Raw genomic sequence first — 24,114 nt, 5'->3', positions numbered from 1 at the left:
AAAGGCTGAATTAATATAGCCATATGCTTAGACTAAATAATAGATTTAGATACATTCTTTCAATTACACACCCATTTATTATCGCTTTATTAGGCTATCCTAATGACTATTTCTGCATTCAATCTATTCAACAGGCTATGCTTTTTAAGAGCAATTCTCTATTATTCTGCTCTGGTGGCTATTATGACTTTCAAATAAGAAGCGGCATGTATGTTTTATATGCTACAGGCCTATACCCGTTTACCTTGATCTAATATAATAAACCCACACGATGTGAACGTGATGCTGTCGTGAACTCGGGCGCGCGGACCTTCTTGATGCATACAAGCAGCGGTCCAAATGCTTCTGTCACGCTCATAAATTAACCCTTTTGGCGCATAGTGGTGTGATGTGGTGGTGGGCCTAGAGAGAAACGTGCTACTCCGGCCACAGCACCATATACAGGGACGTGTATCCGTGTAGACCCCCCTACTGAAGTCGAATCGCTTGTCGTTTGGTGAAGGTGGGTATAAATAAAAAGATAGATAGGCCTACACACAAATAAATAAACGCTAACATAACACGGAGAACATTCTGTCTTTTTTTTTTTTTTTAAAGCTTGCGTCGCGCATCATCACAATTGTCGACTCGCGAGCGCCACCAGGGAGCGGCGCGCGCCCACCTCTCCCTTCCGTCGCGAGGAGCCGGAGGAAGACACAGCACAGGATATATTTCCCGCTCTGGAACGGCTAGAATCAAACGCGAAGACCGCTTCTGCCGATCTGCGTTAATTTCGAGGACATTTAGGGGGGCATGTATTTCAAACAATTGTTTCCTTATTTTTTCTTCCACAGTTGACAGTTTAAAAAAAAAGCCAGCTAAACCGATGCCCTTTTCTAAACGGAAATATTTAACCGACTCATGGATTGCGGGTTATTATAGGTCCGCAATGAATTTCCACCATATTGCATTATCTCGTATCTCAGCCTGCTTTATATTCACCCTCCTGTTTCTTCCTTCCTTTTAAATGTATTTACATATTGCTGTAGCGCCAGCGAATCGGTTCCCCTGCCAGCGGAGTGTTACGTAACAGCGAGGCTTCAGCTAGCCGAGGTGCTGAACTGATCGGTCCTAGACTACCCGGGCGAGCCGAGGGGAACCCATAACCTTGCGTAAGTCTGCTTACACACCGAGGCGCGTCCTATATGCACGGCGCACATCATCGCATTGTGTAAAGACGGTAAGCGTCGGTTGATTTTGATCTAATTTGTTTTTTTCTTATTCGCCCAACGAGAAGGTCACGGGCCTATTCATCTGAGGGAATCGTAGAGGGGGGCCGAGCATCGGACTCAGTGTCAAAAAAGAAGAAGCAAGCGGGGCTACCGATCTCCCATCTTTATTCATCGTTCCTCAGAAGAAGACATCGCTGAGTCTGTCGATTCCACCCGAGAGAAAATGTCGGGGCAAACGCTCACAGATCGCATTGCCGCTGCGCAACATCAGCTAACGGGATCCGATATGGCCCGTGGTGTCTGCAAAGCCACCACTCACGAGGTGATGGCGCCCAAGAAGAAGCACCTGGAGTGTAAGTGTCGCTTTTCGTTCTCTCCTCTTCTGCATTGCATAGCTTTTAAGACTCCCTGTAGCATCGAGGGGTCGAATAGGCCGACGCCACTAGTGTCCCCCGTCCACTATTCCTCCACCATTCAACATGGGCAGACAGAGCTGCATACAGACATGCATATTATATAGGACAGGAAAAGAGAATTAACCGCAGCCGTGCAGCCAGACATCCATAGAGACAAACAGACACACATACAGACTTGTACACGTGTGGCAGTCACATCGACAGGCAGACAGACAGGCATACAGTCAGATGGAAATGAAATATTGTTGGCATGACCCTACTTATGATGCCCCGTGCCAACCTATAGCCAGCTAGAGGATGAAAGGAGAGGGAGTGGACGGGCGAGAGAGAGAGAGAGAGAGAGAGAGAGAGAGAGAGAGAGAGAGAGAGAGAGAGAGAGAGAGAGAGAGAGAGAGAGAGAGAGAGAGAGAGAGATTGGGGTGGGGGGGTCACACACACACACACACACACACACACACACACACACACACACACACACACACACACACACACACACACACACACATAGGCACAGACACACACACACACACACACACACACACACACACACATACGGGCACACACACAGGCACACACCCATACCCACCAAAACACACACACACACACACACACACACACACACACACACACACACACACACACACACACACACACACACACACCAGTACACACACACACACCAGTACATGCACACACACACACACACACACACACACACACACACACACACTTATGGGCACCCCCCCCCCCCCCACACACACACACAATATGAATATACACATGATGCTGCAGGAAAAATCTATAATCTATACATGCAATAGTCTTTATGTTGACCAATCACACCTTATCTGTGATCAGCCCACAACACACACACACACACACACACACACACGCACACAGAAGCACACACACCTACACCCTCTCATTGCATACAGCTGATGGATTTATATGGTCATTCTCTTCGTCCTTTCTTGTAAGTGTATTTATGCTTGTGTGTGTGGTATGTGTGTTTGCGTCCTCACGTATGGATGTGTGTGTGTGTGTGTGTGTGTGCGCGCGTGGATGCCGGTGAGTGTGATTACTTGGCAGTGCTGGCTCGGACCCGGACCTTATATTGTGTGATCTGTTTCTTTGCTGAATAATTCATGTGGGCGCCATGACTGTTTTGCATTATTTACACAACCAAAGGTGACAGCATTAGGGCTGGACCGGCCAGAACCGCTGCTTTCTAACCCTGCGTGCTCTGTCTCCAGTCTGTGTCTTAGCGGGCTCTCTCGCTGTCTCCAGGTCCTCTGTGTGCACATGGATGTGCAAATGGTTTCCACTATGCATACAATGTTTAATGATCACTACACATGACCACTGTGTTTCTGTGTGTGTGTGTGTGTGTGTGTGTCTGTGTCTGTGTGAATATAGCTATTTCTATTGTGATTGTGCTCCCAGTACTATCTCTGAATTTATTGACGGTCTCGTCTTACGGTTAACGACCCTACGAGGTGACGCAAATATGATATCATGTATTATGTTTACGCCATAGATACTGGATAGCTCCTGAATTCACGCGTTAGTCTTTATTCATGTACCATCAAAAGAAACATGGCAGTGTGGAGAATATGAGCTTAATGTATGTGAATAGGCCGGATCCATTACTTGGGGAAATTCAACAAGCTTCGTGTATATAGGCCACTGGGACGCTCTTATTTTGGCGGGGCTAACATGCCCATGAGGAATAGGCCTGTTCAACCCATTAAACTGTAAACATTAGCCCGAATCACAGGGCTAGGCACGTTAAAGTGGAACACATAGTTCACTGCATGGAAAGCAATGAAGTCAAAGCCAATATAAAAATTGGCGCGGCTATTTTTCAAATAAAAGCGGCGCTTTTATTTGAATAGTTCAGAGTGTATTCGTCTAATCTTAACACGGTCGATAACATTGAGGACTGCGGTGTTTGTGACAATTGTCACCGGCCTTCTCTGTGATCCTCGAGGGGCAGGGGTTGCGATGCAGTTGTCATGGCAATGGGTTGATGAGAGTGTTTGGGAATGAGTTTAATGACAGGGCGGATTCTGCATCACACAGAGACCCCAATTCAGATGGTAGACAAAGGGTTGCTATTACATGTCAGTTTAAATTTAGCACATGACATTTGTTTTTAACATATCAATACTTATTCCTAGCATAGGTTGGGATGTCTCAGTCTTTGTTTTAAAGGTGTGAAAAAGGTAATAGTAGATACTGTAGATGCTACTTCATACTTTGTGCGAATGCGTACGTTTATAACTGTATTTTATTCATTGCAGCTATTCTTTAACGATCGCCTTCTTGGTGTGGGACAGAGGTCATAATTGTAGCACACACAGACACACACACTCACACATCCATACACACGGTCACGCTTCATTCTTATCTGTTCTAGTCATTGGATTACTGTAAGAGTCTTAATTTAGCTCAGCCAATCCTTATTAGGGGAACACATACAAACACACTCACACACACACACACACACACACATACAGACAATCATGTCGTCCACCGATGATTAACATATACACAAAACAGTGCGTGGATACATACTATAGTGTCGCACAGCAGGAAAAGCAGTAACACTTTAGTTATCATTTAGCATCAAGCCAGATATGCCTGTGTACAACCAGTGCTAGCATCGATGCTACCTACTACACCGTCAGTGTATGTGACTAGAGTGAGTGGGGGATGGGAAAGAGAGAGGGAGGCATAGAGAGAGAGAGAGTAAGAGAGTCTCTCGGTCATCCTTGTGTTCAGCTGTACTGAACCATACCTAAACACAGCCAGGAAGCTATTGCAACATGAAGAAATTAGAGTACAGTTTGCTGCACCAAAATAACAATGTTGGTAATGGTTATAAAATACAACAAGCTCGACATAAATTGTGTAAATACAATATTTTTTGACACGAAATTTGACACACAGAGTTCAATCATGTAATTATTGGAGCAACAGCCTAGGTCACCGCGCGGTTGCAGGAAAGGTTAGGTAGATAATCGTACTATAATCATTGCTAGTACTCTCAGTGACACTGAGCTGGAACACACTGCCACCACTTACACACTGGCATCCCCTTATGGCAAGCGTGGCATTACTGTGTGTGTGTGTGTGTGTATGTGGGGGGAGGGGGAGGGGGTGATGGGAGGACGGCCCTTCCCTAGTGATTAGCAATTATCTGTTGACAAAGCTTTAGCTGGCAATCCCCTCCTCTAACCTTTAACAATCCCCACGACCACCATTATGACCATCATCACTATGACCACCACTATGACAAACACTATGACCACCACTACGCCCACCATCAACACCACTATGACCACCACTATGTCACCACCACCACTATGACCACCACCACTATGACCACCATCAACACCACTATGATCACCATCACCAATATCACCACCCCCCACCACCTCGACCACACCCATCTCGCCACCATAACTGCCACCACCTCCATCTCTCTGCCCTCACTTTGCAGTCCTCATTTCCTCTTCTATTTGTGTCCAGGTACACATTAGCCTCCCTGTTCTGTCTATATTTGTGACAAGGCCGTGGTCGGCTCAATACGCCAGCCTTGATTCTGACATCCAAGGTGCTGGGCTCCTCTGCACTAGACCGTCTGTAACAACCAACCACTCCTTCTACATCTGAAACTAAAATACACATTTGCACGCTGCTCTTTATTACATCTTGTCGCTATTTAGCTTGGCAATTTGCCCACGGAAATATCTGCAGCACATACTCATTTGCATTTTTTTTTTAAAGGTTATGTGTTTCATATTTAGAGGCATCAAAGTGGCTTCAAGATTCATAACCAATGTGACTCCTGCATTAAGATGACAACTATCTGATGTATTTGATTACCAAAGAGCCTTAAGGATTTAAGCATACTGCAGAACTGGATGATGTTTGAAATAGGCCTTCCTTCAGAGTCATCCTGTCTCTCACTCTCTCTCTCTCTCTCTCTCTCTCTCTCTCTCTCTCTCTCTCTCTCTCTCTCTCTCTCTCTCTCTCTCTCTCTCTCTATCCATGTCTTTCTTATACTTACGAAATAACTGCTTACTCTACTATCTGAAAATAGAGCCTGTCTTCTTTGCTGCCTTGCTGTTTTTCTGTCTCTCACGTCTATCCATCCACCGTCTATCCAGTCTGTCTGTACTTCTGTCTTTCCATTGGTCCGTCTGCCTGTCTGTCTGATTGTCACTGTTTCTCTGCACCCAGGTTAAAATGGATGAAAAGGCAATATTCTCTCCACTTCTCGTTCCTACATGTGTAGATGTGTGTGTTGGGGAAATATCTGTATTTGCGTGTGTGTGTTTCCGTCTGTATCTTCAATCTTTAATAACATTTGTTGATAACCATCAAGCATCCACCATGCAAACATAAAAAAATATCCTTTTTTTTAATACTTTTTTTTTTTTAATACTGTTGAATTTGTGAATAACACGAGGCTGAGTGCAGATAAAAAAACGGTCTTTAAAGAAACGTCTAATATTATCGTTGTGTTGCACTACAGATCTGGTGAGTGCCACCAACGCCACCAACGTGAACATCCCCCAGATGGCCGACACTTTGTTTGAGAGAGCCACCAACGCCAGCTGGGTGGTCGTCTTCAAGGCTCTCGTCACTAGCCACCACATGTGTGTCCATGGCAACGAGGTGGGTGGGCGTGGCCCGGTTGCATCAATCTGGCTCCATCTCATTCTTCTTGGCTGCTTCAGAAGCACACACACACAAATTGCACATTTAATTAAAGTCAAATTCAATTCAGAAGAGTGCTCGGTTAAAAATTAGATCCAATACTTTTTCCAAAATGACACATTTAGTTACCCCACACTCCCCCACACACAGCTAGTATATGAATGCTTACACATTGAGAGTGGTCAATACTACAGTACAAGTTATTTGATTTGGGGGCTTTGGGATCTGTTAGGGTGGATTTGTGTTGCTCAAATAGGCCTAGATGCAGCCCACTCAATGATGGGTTTTAGAACCACAATGGAATGGGTTGGGGATTTAGACAAAGTACACATCGCCAGCTGAATGAAATGATATAACTCTCTGGAGACCAGTGTCTCGGCAGAAAGCCCTGAAGAGATTGATACAGACACATACATATTATCATCCTGAAGTGTGCATCCATTAGTAAAATGGTACAGATAGGTATTTTTGTTGTGTGTTCAGAAAAGTATAGTGTTTTTAGTTCTATAAAAAGAGTGGATAAAATAACTGAAGGCCTTTAGGCCTTCATAAAATGCAGAGTTTTTAATGTTGTTGTTTACCCACAGAGGTTCATTCAGTACTTGGCCTCCAGGACCTCTCTGTTCAACCTCAGCAACTTTATTGACAAAACTGGTTCACACGGTAAGCATAGAGTACTCTCTACTAGCCAAGCATCTTGCATGGCTAGTGCTAGAGTGTGTGCTTGATTTACCGCCTCTCTTACCGAGAGCAGGGGCTTCTAGCCCGTCTGGATATCATCCAGTATGGATAACAGCAGAACAACGTAAATTGGATCATCTTGGACAGACAGGGAGAAATTAACACAAAGACCTGCATATGCTGAGCTATCAGTGTATCCATGTTATCAGTTAGCTGGAAGTCCATCAGTTATGAATACAAGTTCTGTCATATTTTCCTCAATATTTCCATGATAATTACATTTGTATGCTTTTCATTTCCCCCCAAGGATATGACATGTCCACATTTATCAGACGATATGGACGCTACCTGAACGAGAAGGCCTTTGCATATCGCCAGATGGCATTTGATTTCACAAAGGTCAAGAAGGGGTAGGTTCAACATACCTATGGCTGACTGCATCTGTAATAGGCGTTCACCTTGCTATGTTCCTTGACCGTTCAACAATCCTTTATATTGTTTACACGGTCCATTTATTTATTAGCCTTTATTAGCCTTGTTTATTTATTAAGTTATGTTTCCTTACACAGTGTGATTTTATCGTGATTTTATTGTGTCTTATACATGTTTTATCACTTTTAACTTCTATTGCTCTTAGTCATTGAGACATGTAGTGAAACATAGTGTATTAATAGTCATTAAGGAGTCTTCACCATTGCTCAAGGATGCCTCTAGGTATAGCTGTGGCAATTGGGAATCAAACCCAGTTCCTTTTTGTTGGGAGTAAAACATCCATGCCACAACATTTCCATTCTCGATTTTTCCTTTTTACCAAGCTTTTTCTGTCTCAATAAAACAGAACATTTGATCTAGTGATTTATCATTATCTGACTGGTGCGGTCATATCCATGGTTGAGGACGGTTTGAGGGGATAACCCCCTCTCTGGTTTGGTGTCCCACAGGGCGGAGGGCGTGATGAGGACCATGACCACGGAGAAGCTGTTGAAAGGCATGCCCGTTCTCCAGACCCAGATCGACACGTTGCTGGAGTTTGATGTGAGAGCCTGACACCCTTCTTCGTTGTACAAAGTGTACAACCTTTCAGAGTTCACCTGGCTCTGCATAGCCTCCCCCCCCCCCCCCCCTCCCCTTCCCCTCCCTTACTCTGCAAAAAACTCTCTTACGCACTTAGTAGTAGTACGTTGTACGTCCTGGCACTTAAAAATAGTGCTTAGCGTCGTGTATCGTCTTATCTTAGATATCTTTGTTGTATTCTGGGAATTGGTTAACCTTGCGATTGTAAGTGCTTGGCAGTTGTTTCTATCAACGTCCTTACTGTACCGTCAGCGATATATCGTTTCACTTTCTTCTGACAAATGTACTAATGGTATGTCGCTTTGGATAAAAGGGTCTGCTTAATGCCCTAAATGTAAATGTAAATGCAATGGAAGCCACCACAGTTCCTGCACTGTCCTGTGAGTATGGAGTGACGTGTATCTTATGTTTTGCTGTGATTTTGGTGTGTTTTCCTCTTGCTCTATAGGTTCATCCTAAAGAGCTGAACAACGGAATCATCAACGCAGCGTTCCTGCTGCTCTTCAAGGATCTGGTGAAACTGTTTGCTTCCTACAACGACGGTGTCATCAACCTATTAGGTGAAATACCTGTTACCATTTCCACACTGGTTTGGTTTTAACCAGCAATTCCTTCTCTCGCAGCTTAAAGATGCTGTAGGTAAGATTGGAGAGTTGTAATGAGAGAGAGCAGAAATTAGCGGAAGAGAGCAAGATTTTAAAACTAAAAGACCACCAATTTTCCCCTCCTCCTATGCTTCACACCTTTGATTGACAGGCAAGATGGATTTCACAAATGAATCATGGCAGAGATGCCCTGATACGTCAGAATAGAGACCAATCAGGTGTCATTATTCATTTCACTCACTAATAGCTAACGGATGGCTTTGCCATGTCTAATAAATTTCGCTCAAATATTTGCTCTTGACTCTTACCGACAGTATCTTGAAGCTTTCAAATGTTCCATTATCATCTGTGGTCATTTGATTATAATGTATTTCATTATAATGTGTGATTATGCCGTGTGTAGAGAAATATTTCAAGATGAAGAAGGGCGACTGTAAGGAGGCCTTGGAGATCTACAAGAGGTTCCTGACCAGAGTGACCAAGATCGGGGAGTTCATGAAGATGGCCGAGGTACAGAGCTACTCTCACACTCCTGGAATATAATTGTATCTCAAAAAATGTGTAATTACATGTTTTTCTTCTTCTTTCTACCATTAACAGACTATTGGAGTTGACAAAAATGACATTCCTGACATCAACTATGTAAGTATACGGACGTTGATGCACACACACACACACACACACACACACACACACTCACACACACACACACACACACACACACACACACACACACACACACACACACACACACACACACACACACACACACACACACAAACACACACAAAAACACAGACACACACACACACACACTGACATATCCCCCATAACATAATCGTACACTCTCCGCCTAGTGCCTCCACCCGGGTGTAGTGGTGGATCTAGCAGACTCAGACGATGAAGACTGTCCCTTTACACCTCTTGAGGACCCGGTAACCATAGAAACAACAAAGGGTTGCCTGACAGAGTGCCTGTTTTCAGGGTGGTGTTGGGTGTTGGCATGATCTGCTTCTCAGTGTGGTCTCTCTCTCTCTCTCTCTCTCTCTCTCTCTCTCACTCTCTCTCTCTTTCTCTCTCTCTCTCTCTCTCTCTGGACAAATAAGTAATAATAAAAAATCACTCGGTGTGATTTAAGCCAAAGTTTAAAATAATGGCAGGGAGTGAACAGATGTAAACTTCAGTCTCTCTCTTTGTCACTCTCTCTCTCTCTCTCTCTCTCTCTCTCTCTCTCTCTCTCTCTCTCTCTCTCTCTCTCTCTCTCCCCCCCCCCCCCCCTCTCTCTCTCTCTCTCTCTCTCTCTCTCTCTCTCTCTCCCCCCCCCTCTCTCTCTCTCTCTCTCACACTATGGTGCCATGACTTCCCCTAATTCACATCAAGGCTTAATAGGAAGGATGGGTGTGGTGCTTATCTTATTATTATGAATACATAATACAAATATTTGCATGGAACAAAACCCATAAGAATGTCTGCTTAGCCTGGCAACAGACCAAAATACATTGGTCTGTTGCCAGGCTAAAAAATACACAAATACAATACCACCCCCATCCACTCCCTCTTTGGTGTGATAACTCAGCTGGGTTCAGGGATTCACTGATAAACTGAAAGAAAGGTACCAGTAAGTGATTGGCTCATTGATTTGTTTGTCTCCATGGCAACCCCCCCCCACTCCTCCCCCGTCAGGCTCCCAGCAGCATCCTGGAGTCCCTGGAGACGCACATGAACGGACTGGAGGACGTGAAGGGAGGAAAGAAGGGGTAAGTCACTGAGTTACATGACCCCATGCTCCCGCTGACCTCAGACAGACACGTGGGACATTGTGTAACGCAGTGCGACGAGATGTGGTGATCTCTTAAGATGTGTGTGTGTGTGTGTGTGCTGGTGTGGGTTTGTGGGTTTTTCCAGTGTGTGTGTTGTGTGTTTGTGTGTTTTTTACGAGTGTGGGTGGGTGTGTGTTTGTGTGTTTTTACAAGTGTGTGTGGGTGTGTGTTTGTGTGATAATTCATTCGCTGTGGTAGTTTGATTAAACTGCAAGCGACAGTGGGTAGCAATGGCAGCCTAACAGTCAGAATTGAATCCTAACTCGACTATTTCTGGATTTGATTTCGATTTTTGGTTTTCCTGTTCATTTGGTTTGATTTAATCCCTCCTCTCTTCTTATTGCATCTTATGTTCATTTGGAATCACCAGGGAAGGGTGAGCATACTTGTTTTATTTGGGGTGGCTGACTAACTAAACTAACCGTCTTATTGTATAAGTAACACCAAGCCTACGTAGGCACTCCCAGTTGTGAAAGCCTTGACGTGTGCTGTGGCTTTTCCTGGATGCCTCTCACTGCACTTTGATCTTAATGTGTTGAACTTAAAGGCCTTGATGTGTTGCCAATGAGTGACACATGATGAGGATAAGACCCTGTGATGTTAATGCATCCCAAATTCACTGCACTGAATGTATAATCTGTCCCCGTTGAAGACGTGTCATGTGTGTCACAATATAAAGGGTTTTCTTCCAAACTATGACGGCTCAAATTATGAATATTACAGATTTTAGGCAACTATATTGTTTTATTAATGACACAATATTGAAACATTTTATCTTAAATTAAATGAACATAATGTTTTGGAAGAAACTCTGTGTGAACAATCTATATTAGATATAGATAGTTTCCGTATTATAGAATTTGTTTGTCCAACATCCATTTTAGATTTGATATCATAGACTAACACTAACACACTACTAACACATCTGCCGACGCCTACACTCTCTACACATCCAACTCACCTTTACTTTACCCTTCCTCTCCCCCAGGTCTCCATCAAAGGTAAAGATTTGACTCTTCTTAAACTCCAGCTTTCTGTCAATATTCCATCGTCTTTGTGACGCGCTGTTACTACTCATTTGCATATGATATGAAGACAGGGTTCCCTGCTCCTTCTTGCAGGGCTCCCCTACCAACAATGTGTCCCCGACTTCCACTCCGGCCAAATCCTCCAACGCCGTCCCCACACTGCAGCCCCCACCCGGGGAGGCCGGCGCCACCGCCGCCGCCGCTGCTCCAGAACCAGTCGAAGAGTAAGACACGCCATTTTGTGTAAAAAACAACAACAACAGCAAGCTGTTTTCATCACACCATTTTTTTCCACCATTTAGATTCAGATTGCATTACTCGGGACTCGGGATGGACGAATAAGTAATATTAAAATATTGATGAACAATAGGTAGGTTTTAAGCCCATAAAAGTGTACAGATGTTAACTTCACCCTCTCTCTCTCTCTCTCTCTCTCTCTCTCTCTCTCTCGTTCTCTCTCTCGTTCTCTCTCTCTCTCTCTCTCTCTCGTTCTCTCTCGTTCTCTCTCTCGCTCTCTCTCGCTCTCTCTCGTTCTCTCTCTCCCTCTCTCGCTCCATCCCCAGCTCTCTGTTGGACCTGGATCCCCTCTCCTCCTCAGGTCCCTCTGGACCATCAGCAGCTCCAACATCCTGGGGAGGTAGGTGTTATTTTATTGATTGATAGATGGATCAATTGAAAAGCCAGTACAACCCAATAACACATATTTCCCCTCTTCTACTCCTTCTTCCTTTTCCTGCGTGCCCACAGATCTCCTGGGGTCAGGTTAGTGTCACGTTGCTACCTTGTTTGCCTCCTGAATTGTAGGCTATAATCTAGTTCAACCTTATCCAAGACTAAATCCCAGGTTACCTTGGTTTCAGTTTGAAGGCATTTATAAGCCTTTAGTTAATGACAAAGTAATAATTTACAAAAAAATGCATATTAAAGCATTTAGTGAATGACAAACTTAAATTTGTAGATGATTAACAAGTGGCAGGTTAATGGAGCTCTGTTTTACTACCAGGTGTGACATTGATTAGCGATTACAAACCATGTTAAAACCTACCCTCTGCTGAGTGGGCGCCTGGGAGCCTAGATGCATGATGGATAGAGCAGCCTCAAATAAATGATTAGTTCATCATTAACTAAAGGCCTATAAACAACTCATGACTGAACTTTGCTATGAAGTGTGGATCTGAACGCTGAGTTCCAGGTGACCTGGAACAGTAACGTCAGTGTGTTAGAGAAACCATAGGTTAGAGCCACCAGTGCTGTTGAGGTACTCCTTGCTTGTCTCATCGTGTTGTTCTCTTAGTCTCTCTGTTTCTCTCTGTTTTCTCCTCCTTCTTCCCTCCACATCTCCGTTGTATGGTCCATGATGGCCTCTTTTCTTTTGGGGTTTCCGTTCACCTTTCGGGTGATCGCTTTTATTGCTTTAATATTTATATCGTTTTGGATTTACTTTTTCGGTTTCGTAATATATTTTTTGCCCAAAACGGACGGTGTTGTCGGGATTTCGCCGTCGGTTCCTTCACAACCGTCACTCGGCCATGGTGATTTCCCGACGGAACTTTCTTTGGGGGTCGGGTTCTTCGTTCGGTTTCCTTCGTTCGCATCCTTTCTTTTTTTTGTGGGGTGGTTTGCTTTTCCTCCCTGAACGCCCCCCTCCCCCCCTCCCCCCCACCCCCTCCCCCCACCCCGTCGCACGGCAGAAATGGGCGACTCCTTGTTATCCGAACCCACCCTGACGGCTGAGGCCGCGCCCCCCTCCGCCGGGGCCACGCCCACTCCCGCCCCCACACCAACAGCAGCGGCGGCAGCAGCAGTAGCAGCAGCAGCGGCCGATACTGGAGCCTCCCTAGCCCCTCCCACTAGCACCGCAGCTGTCGCCTCCTCCTCCTCCCCCAGCACCGCCAATATGGATCTGTTAGGAGGTCAGTGGGCCTTCAGAGGAGCACCTCTGCAGAGCTCCGCCCCTCAAAAACCTCTCCGTCGACCGTGACGCAGAGCGCATGTGTAGAGTTAATATTTATATGACCTGCGCCGCATATTGTCAATACCCTGCAAGGTTATAGGATTGCTAAAGACGCTGTAGTCAAGTCCACAAGGAATATGATTTATGGGCTTATGGATGATGATGTTTTAGTGGGTTTTGTGACACGGTTAGCTGTCACTCACACAACCGTAACTGGAACAGGAATACTAGTCAGTAGAATGATGGATGACGGTGGTAGATTGGATGGTCGATTAGATGTTTCCTTAGCGTGGTTGTAAATGGTCAGGGTTAAATTGAGGACAAAATGACTTGCAGGAGCGTGACAATATGTGAAAATGCAGTTTCTATCTCTTACACACACACACACGTGCACACACGTGCACACACGCACGCACGCGCTCACACACACACACACACACATACACACACACATAAACACACTGTATTAGTGCAACTTACACATTCTTCTTATGCTTGCTGGAAAGCCTTGCTAAGAAAAATCTATTAAATTAAATGTACTATAGGGCTTGTTCATCACAATGTCACATTGCAATGACCTCCACTTTTTGAAGCATAGACGCGTTGGAAAGTTAGTTATTATGTTAGTAGTTAAGTTGTCTTGGTCATTGTTCATATATATCATCATAAAAATACAAAATAATCTGTCACTACAGGGAGATAGTGTTATGTTTGAAATTGCCACAGCGTTTCTCATGCAAGACATTGCAAAACAAGGTTTTCATTAGCCTAGTTTATGGTTTCTTTATGTTCATTTATGATTTTACAGAACTACAACTCTCTTATTTCTGCTCAAAATGGCGGATTATCACAGACAAAAAATCCCATGATGCATTCTGATGTACAAGCCCTTTAGCAATGGATTGCACCCAGACATATTGATACACATAATAATTCATCCATCCGGTTTGATAGCCCAACAGGCTTTTCCTTGGCTTCAGCGAAAAGCAATTCTATCAAACCCTGTCATGCTGCTTCAGCTGCAATTAACCCGAATCTCGCTTTGCTCCGAGTCCATGAACGCTTGTAGTAGTAGTTCTTAATGGAATGTTAGATATACCCCGCCCCCCTTCGTAGTTAAACACTTGCTGCCACGCCTCTTATCCCCTCATTCGTCTGTTCACCTGTCAATCACCCATGCTACCAATCAATGTTGTGATAATTGTTCACATTGTACACATTAAAACTAACTAATTAATGTCATTATATTGCATAATGACATTAAAATAACATTAATAATACTCAAGGTATATATTTAAGGTAAATACATTTTCTACTGCTTATTTCTACTTCAATCTTTACCATATGCTAAATTTATAGATATGTGTCTTGAACGTTTTCTCTTGCATCCGGTTTGCCCTTTGGGTCACTCTTTTCATCTTGGTCACTCTCGTTTGTCTTTTTCCTATTTTCTTTATCTTCTTTCTTTCTTTCGTTCGTTCGTGCGTTCTCTCTCTCTCCCTCTTTCTCTCTCTCTCTCTCTCTCTCTCTCTCTCTCTCTCTCTCTCTCTCTCTCTCTCTCGCTCTCTCTCTGTTATCCTTGTGTGCTGACTGGGGTCTGGGGCCACCTCAGATGCCTTTTCCACACCGGCCCCTGCTGCTCAGACCCCTGCCGCTCAGGCCCCCGTCACAGCCGACGGCGGGGCCCCTGCACCCACACCAGCCGCCGGCGCTGCAGCTGGTGGGTGTTGAAACTTACCTTAACCACTGTATGAACATATGCACTGTATATGTGGCGGGAGAGTGTGTGTGTGTTTGTGTCGTCAAAAGTGTGTGTGTGTGTGTGTGTGTGTGTGTGTGTGTACGTGTGTGTTTGTGTAGTCAACTTTGTGTCTGTGTGTATGTTTGTCTAGTGTGTGTGTTTTTGTGTGTGCATGTGACTGTTAGTGTAATCAAGTGTGCATGTATTTGTGTGTGTGTGTGTGTGTGTGTTAGTGAGTTTGTTTTGAACATGTGTGTGTGTCTGTCCGTGCCCGTATGTGTGTGTGCTAGTGTGTTTGTTTTGGCCCGTTAGTGTGTGTGTGTGTGTGTGTGTGGGTGTCTGTCCGCGCCCGTGTGATGATACCTCGATTGGCCATTGTTTTGGCCTTTGCCGGGGTATTTTTAACGATGGTTTGATTATCCGCTGGTGCTGTCCACATCGATGTTGCCATGGTGAGCAAAGAGGAGGATGAATGTGTTTAAGTGTTACAAGATCTTCTGGGGGTTGTTGCTGTGTTCGAGTGGGCAGTGTGGGCCAGCGAACAGCCAAGTGCTTCTAATCAACTTTCTCCATTTGGTCGAATGGACGCTTCGCTCCACTTGCTCTACTAGTTCTGGTTTTAGCCGGCGTTGTCTTTTAGAGGTTCTCTGTGGATCGGATAACGAGGCTGGCTTGCATTTTTTTCAATGGCGTTATGTGTGGCACTTCAGTTCAGTTCTCACACATGCACAGCACTTTGCTTTTGTTCCGGACGTGTTTTATTGAAACCCTTGGTGCGATTTCCGCTTCGTACCACACTCCCTAGACCCCCATCAGAAAGCTCCGGAGACCGTAGGAGTCCTGCTTCCTCCCATCCCTCATTTCCCTCCCATCTCTCACCTCGTCTCCATTTCCATTTCCTTCCTCCTGGGAAATCCATTGTCCTCATGTGAAACTCATGTATTCTACATTATATCATAACCTGTGTTGTCATATACCATCCATATCCCCCCACACCTGTCCCCCCCCCCCCCCCTATCCATCCCCACCCTCTGCTCCACCCCTCCACCCTCCCCCCTCCTGAAGACCCCTTCGCCTCCTCGGGCGGTGCCCCCGTCGCCCCCTCGATCGGACTGGACCTCTTCTCCATGATGCCCGAGGAGAACGATATGGGCGACGGGCTGGACCCCTGCTTCGGCGGAGCGGTGCCCCCGCCTCAACCCTCCCCGCTCTTCACCTCCGCCTCCAACACCATCACCACCGCCGCCACCATCTCAGCACCCGCCCCCGTGTCCGCTCCCTCCTCCGGCGCCGTCAGCGCCAACCCCTCGCTAGACCTGTTTGGTGGTAAATGTTTCAGACGCCGCCACCCGTCGTCTCGCGCCCGCGTGGCCCTGGGCTTTGGTTTGGTTGTCGCTTCTCCTAGCCTCTCCTTTTCCTTCTCCTAATCAGTCTTCTCCCCCTCCTCTCCTTGCATCGCCTCTCCTCTAGTCTCCTCTCTTCTCCAGTCTTTTCTCTCCTTCCCTCGACTCGACTCTCCTCTCCTCTCCTGTCCTGTCTTTTTTTCTCCTCTCCTCTCTTCTCCTGCCCTCTCCTCTCTCTCCTCTCCTATCCTCTCCTCTCCTCTCTTCTCCTATCCTATCCCCTCCTCTCCCCTTCTGTCTTCTCTTTGTCTCTCCTCCCTTGACCTCCCATTTTCCATCTCCTACCATGTGTCCTTCTCATCTCTTCACCTGTCCTTCCTCTACTTTACTATTTCTTTATTATCTTCTCCTTTCTCTTCACATCTCGTCTCTCCTCTCCTCACTCCTTTTCTTCTCTTCCTCTCCTCTTCTTTCCCTGGCTATGCGCTCCTGTCTTCTCTCTGAGCGTCCCCTCTCGTCTCCTCTACTCTTGATGTTTCTCTTGATTCGTTCCCCTCTGATCCCTGGTTGTCGTGTCTCATCATTTACGCTTGGTTGACACCTCTCCCCTCTTCATCTCTCCATCTCTGTTTTATTCTCCCCTTTCATCCTCCCTGCTTTTTCATCTGGCTAATGTTCACATATTGACATGGCTCCTTCCCTGTCTCTGTCAGGTCGCCTGCCTCGTATCCTGACAAGATAACCTTCCATCTTTCTCCTCCAGGTCACCTGCGTTGTGTTCTGAGGGACCACTTTCCACCTTTTCCTCCCACTGCGTTTGATTCATCTAATTATGACTTGAAAAACCAGAACATGAAAAAACAAGCCTTTCCACAAGTGTGCATAGCAATGTGTCTTTTTGTGCACGGTGCGTTTTGTAGATATGTTCGATGCAATGCCAGACACGAACGTCTCCGGGGCTGAATCCTCACTCAGTGCGGATCTGTTTGCAGCAGGTACCCCGTCTCTGGCCCCCGCCCCCCCCCCGCACCTACCTCCGACCTGCTGATGTCTGAATCCCTACCCTCCCTCTCCGCATCCCTCTGCTTTGCCCTGGTCCTTGGAGCGCTGAACAGAGAACTCTCTGAAACGCTGGAATGAAGGGAGAGAGCGTTCAGAGGGATGCGTTGAGACTCATGGCTGGGGAGGTAGACTCCCGGCTGGAGTGCATTGGGTGCGATGCCCGATGTGTGCAAGTGCAACCCACGCTGCAACCTACCGCACCGCACCCATGAGCAAGCGCTTACCCGGCTCTGACATGACACGTGTCTTAATTGACTTGATTTATTTATTATTGTTATTTATTTTTGTCATTTAATGAATGAAAATAAAAGTGATAAAATAGCAAAATAGTGACCTGATAGCATTCCCGTCTGGGTTAGCAACAAGCTATTCACCATCGTGGAAGCACCCTTTTCCTCTCTGTTGAGCATGGTCTACCGTAGGTTGACGATAGCAAGAGTGCACCATAAAGAGCCTGTTTAAGCATCTAGGTGTGTGGGATTGCTTTTATTTGTATTTTCTTCCCCCACGCGCATGCAGGCATGTACACACACACACATGCCTGGGTATGCGTTGGTGATGTGCACACGCGTGTGTGGTGGTTGCGTGTACGGATGATGCTGTGTTGGTTGTCGCATAGCGAGTGGCCATTTTGTGTGCGTTTTTTATATTAAAACGTCATGTTCACCTTGGCCTTCATAGGGGATATGTTCTCCTCCCCCGCCCCCCACCTCTCGTCCACAACTCCCTCCAAAATGGACAGTGGCGCCATCATGAATCTGTTTGGTGGTGGGTAACCGACTGCTCGCCTCTTCTCGTTTCCTTTGATATCGTTTTCAGAAAGTCTGGGATCCGAATGAATGAAAGCAGTCAGGATATTGTTGTTTTCAATGTTAACTGGATGGGTATTTCAAGGTTGAGGAGATTCTTGGGAAATGGTGATTCATTGGTTCTGGTATCATTTTTGAGTTATCTAGGTTGGGTTGTGAACTCGATTCTTGTTTCCTGTGTGGCTATCTGGGGCTTTGATAGGACTGGATGGTTGTTATGCTTGTTAGATAATTACCTCATATCAATGGTAATTTATTCAAAGCTTCAATATGCTAAATATATTTATATTTTTTTAATGTCTTCTAAAAAACATATTGTCAGGTCGACCCTAACTTTAATGCTACAGGGATTTAGGTAAATTGCTCTGACTGAAACAGCTTAGAGAAATCTGTTAAATTTTTATTACCGAGCCTCGGTGTAAGAGAGTGGGCGAGGTTTGGGAAAAGCAAGGCTGAGGAACAGAGTGTATTTTATTTTACTCAAGTCATACTGGAGCTAGCTCGAAATCGCAAATAATGCACATAGTTCCTTCAAATTGTGTTGAGAAGCCTTTTTTGTTATATAGGACTTGGAGAGTATGTATGTGATAATAAATGTTATAATTGAATAAACTCAAATGACGTTCCTTTTTAACACATTGCTGTCTTGCTCGGTGTTCCCAGCGTTCCCAGCGTTCCCAGGTTGACTGTTAACCCCTTCTGTGCCCTCCATGCTGCGTCCGGAAACGGCCCCGCCCACGTTTTATTTTTATTTTTCAATTTTTTTGCCGCGTTCTGGTTGGCTGGCCAGAACCCGCCGGAGCGGAAGCCACACCCCCTGTCGCCGCTGGCCCTGGTGCCGAGCTGATGTCAGGTAAACACGGGCTCCACCCTCAACTGCATGACCGTTAAAAACGCTCGTTGTCAACATTAAACAACATTAAAGGTCCTATATTAAACCACGAGGTGTGAGTTTGATTAGCCATTACAAGCTGTTATGAAAATCTGCCTCTATTGACATCACAGTGGGCGTGTCCACCTAGATGTATGACGGATAGATGAGCTACGTTTGCTACAGTCCACTGGGGAGGCTGGTAGACTGATCTATCCAGCACACATCTAGGTGGACACGCCCACTTGTGATGTCAGAAGAGGCCGATTTTCAAAACGGTAATCACGCTCACACCTGGTGGTATAATGTGGGACCTTTAAACAACGTCAACATACCGTGACATGATGTTACATGTTCTACAAAGTTTCATCCATTTAGTTCTCCTATGGATGACTGTTTTTGCCGGTTTTGTGGCCCAAATGTTGTTGATCCTCCAATAACTATAATGTGGGCATACACCAATACCACAGCAAAACCTGTATTCTTCATACTTTCTGTATTATACATGTTCAGGTCATTGGATGAGGTGTATTGTCTGATGGACCATAGTTTGTCGAAACATATGTACTTACAGTTTTATGTACAGATACGTCGCTCTATCTATGATATCATGAGTCATACATCTCAAATTCAGCACACCCGCCGTGTGCATATTTATGAATGAATGAGTCTCGTGGGATTTCCCCTTCCATCCCTCGCCGCCGTCATTTCACCGGCCAAGTGGCTGTAACCATGGGAACTGTGTCACCCTGGCAACAGTGGCCTTTCTCACCTGTGTTCGCCTGGTCTCCTCCCCTGTCAGTGTCTCTGCATGTGATGTAACTGACGGTCGATGAATACTTACGACTGCTTCAGAGACATAACTTTTCCTTTTCCTCTTGCTATCTTTTATCTTCCTCTGTGTCACAATCGCTCATCTGTATCTGCTCTTTGGAAACATTTATTTTGCACTGACCGTCTCACTTCATTGTGACGTTTCTGTCTCACGCTCGCACTCACTCTCTGATCATTCTCTTTTGCTCCCTTTAACTCGTTCTCTCCTTGCTTTTCATCTGGCTCATGGTTTGGCTCATTGCTTGCTTCCTGCCTTTTGATTGGGTGAGTGCCACGCTAATTTCCCACAGTGCACTGCTGCATTGCAGTGCTACGAGCTTAGCAGCACCGCGTCGCCCTCTGATGCCTGCCAGTTGGAATGGGAGTGTGTGTGTGTGTGTGTGTGTGTGTGTGCGTTTGTATGTGTGTGAAATTAAGTACCAGCCATATGTCTCTACTGCAGACTTCTGTAGAGGAAAACTAAATACCGTTATAGTTGCCTTGGTTTTAAACCACTAGTTATTGGCTTTTTTCTTGCTGATTTTTAGTTGCATATGATTTTGAGTGTGCGTCAGTGTGTGTGCGTGTGGGTTCCCTCTGATTATTATCATGTGAATACCAAATCATTGTTATCAAAGCGATTACTATATGCATCTATATATATATATAGTACTATTGGTAGTAGTAGTCCTAAATTATTGATTTGTTAATGATAAGTTCATCATTAACTAAAGGCTTATAAATGAGATATAAATGAACGTTACTGTTAAGTGTTACCTGAAAATGTATAAAAAGAGCGCCCTTAAAACACATCTAAAAGAAAAGTGTCAAATAACGGTTTAAGATGGTAAAAGCAATCATACGCCGCCGCCATACATTGTTTCTAAGCTGCTGCAAACGGAAACAGTTCATTTTTAGCCCTGCTTTTAGTATTATTCTATTATCATTCGATTAGCCGCAACATAAATATGATCAACATATGATGAAGCGCCCGATTTGGCTCGTCTTCTCTGTGGCTCTCTGGTGCTCTGAGCCCTCTCCCTGACCACCTTGTGCTGTCCCCCGTCTGCTGTAGCGTTCGATGGCCTAGGAGACGTCATGATGCCAGCCGTCACTCCACAGGCCGCTGACCTGGATGCCACCATGGCTAGCATGGCGGGGAGTAAGTAGCCCGTAGCATTTAGACGACACCCAGTATGTTAAGATAACAAGAGACTGAATATCACCGGAGCAACAGTCGTACATTATACTAGCATGGAGCGAGTTGCATCCTTGTTGACTGTAAGGTCACTTTTTCATGTTTTTATAACATATATTTTATGTTCATTGAACCTGAGAAGTTAGAAACAGAAAGCTTTGAATGAGCCAAATCTGATATAACTGTAGAAAGATGTAAATTCAAAGAAAAGCAACTCATACCTTGTTTATATCTCTCTCTCTGTCTCTCTCTCTCCTGCGCTTCCTTTCCCTCTCTCCACCACAGATCTCTCGCTGGGAGCCCAAGCGACTCAGGTAGCTCCCCCCAGTTGGGGTGCTCCCATGGTAAATGTTGTCTGTGTCCTATAGCATGGAGTGGAGCCGCATGGCCGTGACAGACAGGGCATCCAGCCAATCGCAAGTGTTGCCCTCTTCAGGCTCTCCAGGATTATCCAACCGTCATTACGTATGACATGCTGGGTGGACCAGCAAATAAAAAAAAAGTTAAAGTCAGATGCTTGTTGTATTACAACTCCATCCAAATGACTTAAAGCTTGGACTAAAAGCAGGTTTGACAATTCCAAGCAAAGGTAGTTCAAATGCTACTTTTTACTTTCTATTACTTAGGAGATGTATTTGTTCGAGACCTTCTGGAGAGCGACGAGGTGGCAAGAGTTAGTGCTGAAGAAGGAAGCTGTTACTTTGAAACAACTTCGACGCTTAACATTGTATGATGTTTAAGCAGTAGCCATGCAACCCAAAGCTACCTGTTTGCCTCTCTTAATTTCTGCTCTTCTTTTTGCATAGAAAGTGACCTAAGTTTAATTTTAAATTTTTGAATCTATACTTTTTATAATATATTTAATCAGCATAACTTTAAGCTTGCGTTGAAGACACCTTTAAAGATTTTGTCCACAATCTATCTGACATTGAACCACACATGAACCGATGAGGCTTACTTTAGATGATCCGGCTCTCTCTATTGCTATACGTCTGGTCTGTTACCTGTTGGTCCTTTGTTTTTTCGTAAGCGTGGTGTGGTGTGTGTGTGTGTCGTGCGTTTCCGCTTGCAGTGCTTTCGCCCGTGGTTGTCGTTGTATGTCGTCTTGTAACAACCCAACCTCCCTCCCTCTCCCTCACCCAACCCTCCCCCGCCTCACCCATAGACCGCACCCGCGGGGGTCCCAACATTTATGGGCGCTTACCCCAACTACAGCATGGTAAGACCGGCAGTCCCGCGGCCCCCTACTCAGGCCCCCGGGGACGTTAGGAACACCTAGCGGTGGCCTTTGACCTCTTCCAGGCGGCCTATCAGAACACACAACACAGAACACACACACACACACGTCCCCGCGTTGAGATTGTCTCTTACTTGTGTTTCTCCTCTCTTCCGTGGTATCCTTGGTAATAAAGTCAGGGGCCCCGGGAGGTGGGGCTCCCATGATGCCTATGCTTAGGCCAGGCTTCCCCGCAGCTGGAGCCGCCCCTGGCGCCCCGGTAATAATCAAGGAGCAAAGATACACACGCACACATGTGTACACACACACACACACACACATAGACTCACACGCAGACCTTTTGTGAGACAATAGCGAGGTTTAGCACCTCCTATTGGTTGCAGCATGAATGTACTCACAGTACATCATCTGTGTTATTATGCACATTGATTTGTTACAGAAAACGTATAACATATAATAAAACCCAAAACAGGGAGGGATATTCAATGCTTCTAGACCGGCAGTCCTATAGTGGGGTGGGGGGGGGGGTAAAAATAGCAGAGTTAGCTAGATGTGTGTGTGTGTGTGAGCTTCACCTGCATGACAACCCCCAAAAAGAGTTGGACTTAGCTTAGCTAGTGGCCAGCTCGTGTCTGGATGTGCTTCTGCGCGCGTTAGCATGAGTGGCGCTAACCTGGCGGTGTGTCTGCAGATGTCCCCGGGGGCCACCCAGAGTCCTAGGAGGCCCCCTCCCCCCCGGAACGCCCTGGATGACCTCAACATTAAAGACTTCATGTAGTCTGCTACCCAGAAAGCCCCCTGAAGGTAAGGCTGTCTTTAACATATCTGTCTGTGCATTGGTGGTGCTTGATATCTGTGTCGGTTTTCTCTCCGTTGAGGTTTGCATTTTATTAATTGAAATGTTAAATGTAAATGTTAACCATGTTACCTCTCTCTCTCTGTCTCTCTCTGTCTCTCTCTGTCTCTCTCTGTCTCTCTCTCGCTCTTCCGATGTCTCTCTCTGTCTCTCTCTCTTGCTCTCTCTGTCTCTCTCTCGCTCTTCCTAAGTCTCTCTCTCTTTCCCTCGCTCTCTTCCTCTCTCTGTCTCTCTCTCTCTCTCTCTCTCTCTCTCTCTCTCTCTCTCCCAGAGGTTGTCGTGTCTGGAGCTCTGCGGCTGTGGATGTGTGCGCCTCCCCCCTTACTGCCTTCCCCCTCGTTCCAGACCACCCCGACCCCCCCACCACCCGCCCCCCCCCCCTCCCTCCTTTCAGCTATACATCAGCCATCAGCTTACACCGCCCCCTTATCTTAACCCCCCCCATCAAATGTTGTAGCACAACCGTGAATGTGAACCCTACCTAGATACAGAAAAAAACGATTATTCTGTTTAATGTGTGTGTATGTGTGTGAGTATGGGTGTACCTCAGTGTTAATCTTTACTTAGTATATTATGATGTAAAAAAAACAAAAAAACAACCCCAAAAAAATGAGCCCCATTGTATTTAGATTCATTCTGGGTTTACGTGTATCAGGTGACTTTTTGA

At 45.6% G+C, this 24,114-nt stretch overlaps 1 protein-coding gene across 1 annotated transcript; it reads left to right on the top strand.

The window, feature by feature from the left end:
* Positions 1–1,434: 1,434 nt before the first annotated feature.
* Positions 1,435–23,369, top strand: LOC311364256 (uncharacterized protein; the record flags this gene model as incomplete). The annotated part of the gene is made up of 22 exons (XM_084484252.1): positions 1,435–1,564; positions 6,171–6,313; positions 6,943–7,018; positions 7,344–7,446; positions 7,978–8,071; positions 8,559–8,670; positions 9,119–9,225; positions 9,316–9,357; positions 10,399–10,472; positions 11,635–11,787; positions 12,127–12,200; positions 13,255–13,476; positions 15,130–15,237; positions 16,324–16,641; positions 17,522–17,596; positions 18,345–18,431; positions 19,185–19,325; positions 21,232–21,318; positions 21,640–21,698; positions 22,520–22,573; positions 22,767–22,850; positions 23,283–23,369. The coding sequence occupies 22 exons, from the start codon at positions 1,435–1,437 to the stop codon at positions 23,367–23,369; spliced, it is 2,430 nt and encodes an 809-aa protein (XP_084340378.1).
* Between the last annotated feature and the right edge of the window lie 745 nt (positions 23,370–24,114).

The sequence above is a fragment of the Micromesistius poutassou genome (genome assembly GCF_964030765.1).
Source record: "Micromesistius poutassou genome assembly, chromosome: 19".
NCBI classification, from domain to species: Eukaryota; Metazoa; Chordata; class Actinopteri; order Gadiformes; family Gadidae; genus Micromesistius; species Micromesistius poutassou.
Note: the sequence above shows the minus strand (reverse complement) of the source record. Positions and strands in the feature narration are given on the sequence as shown.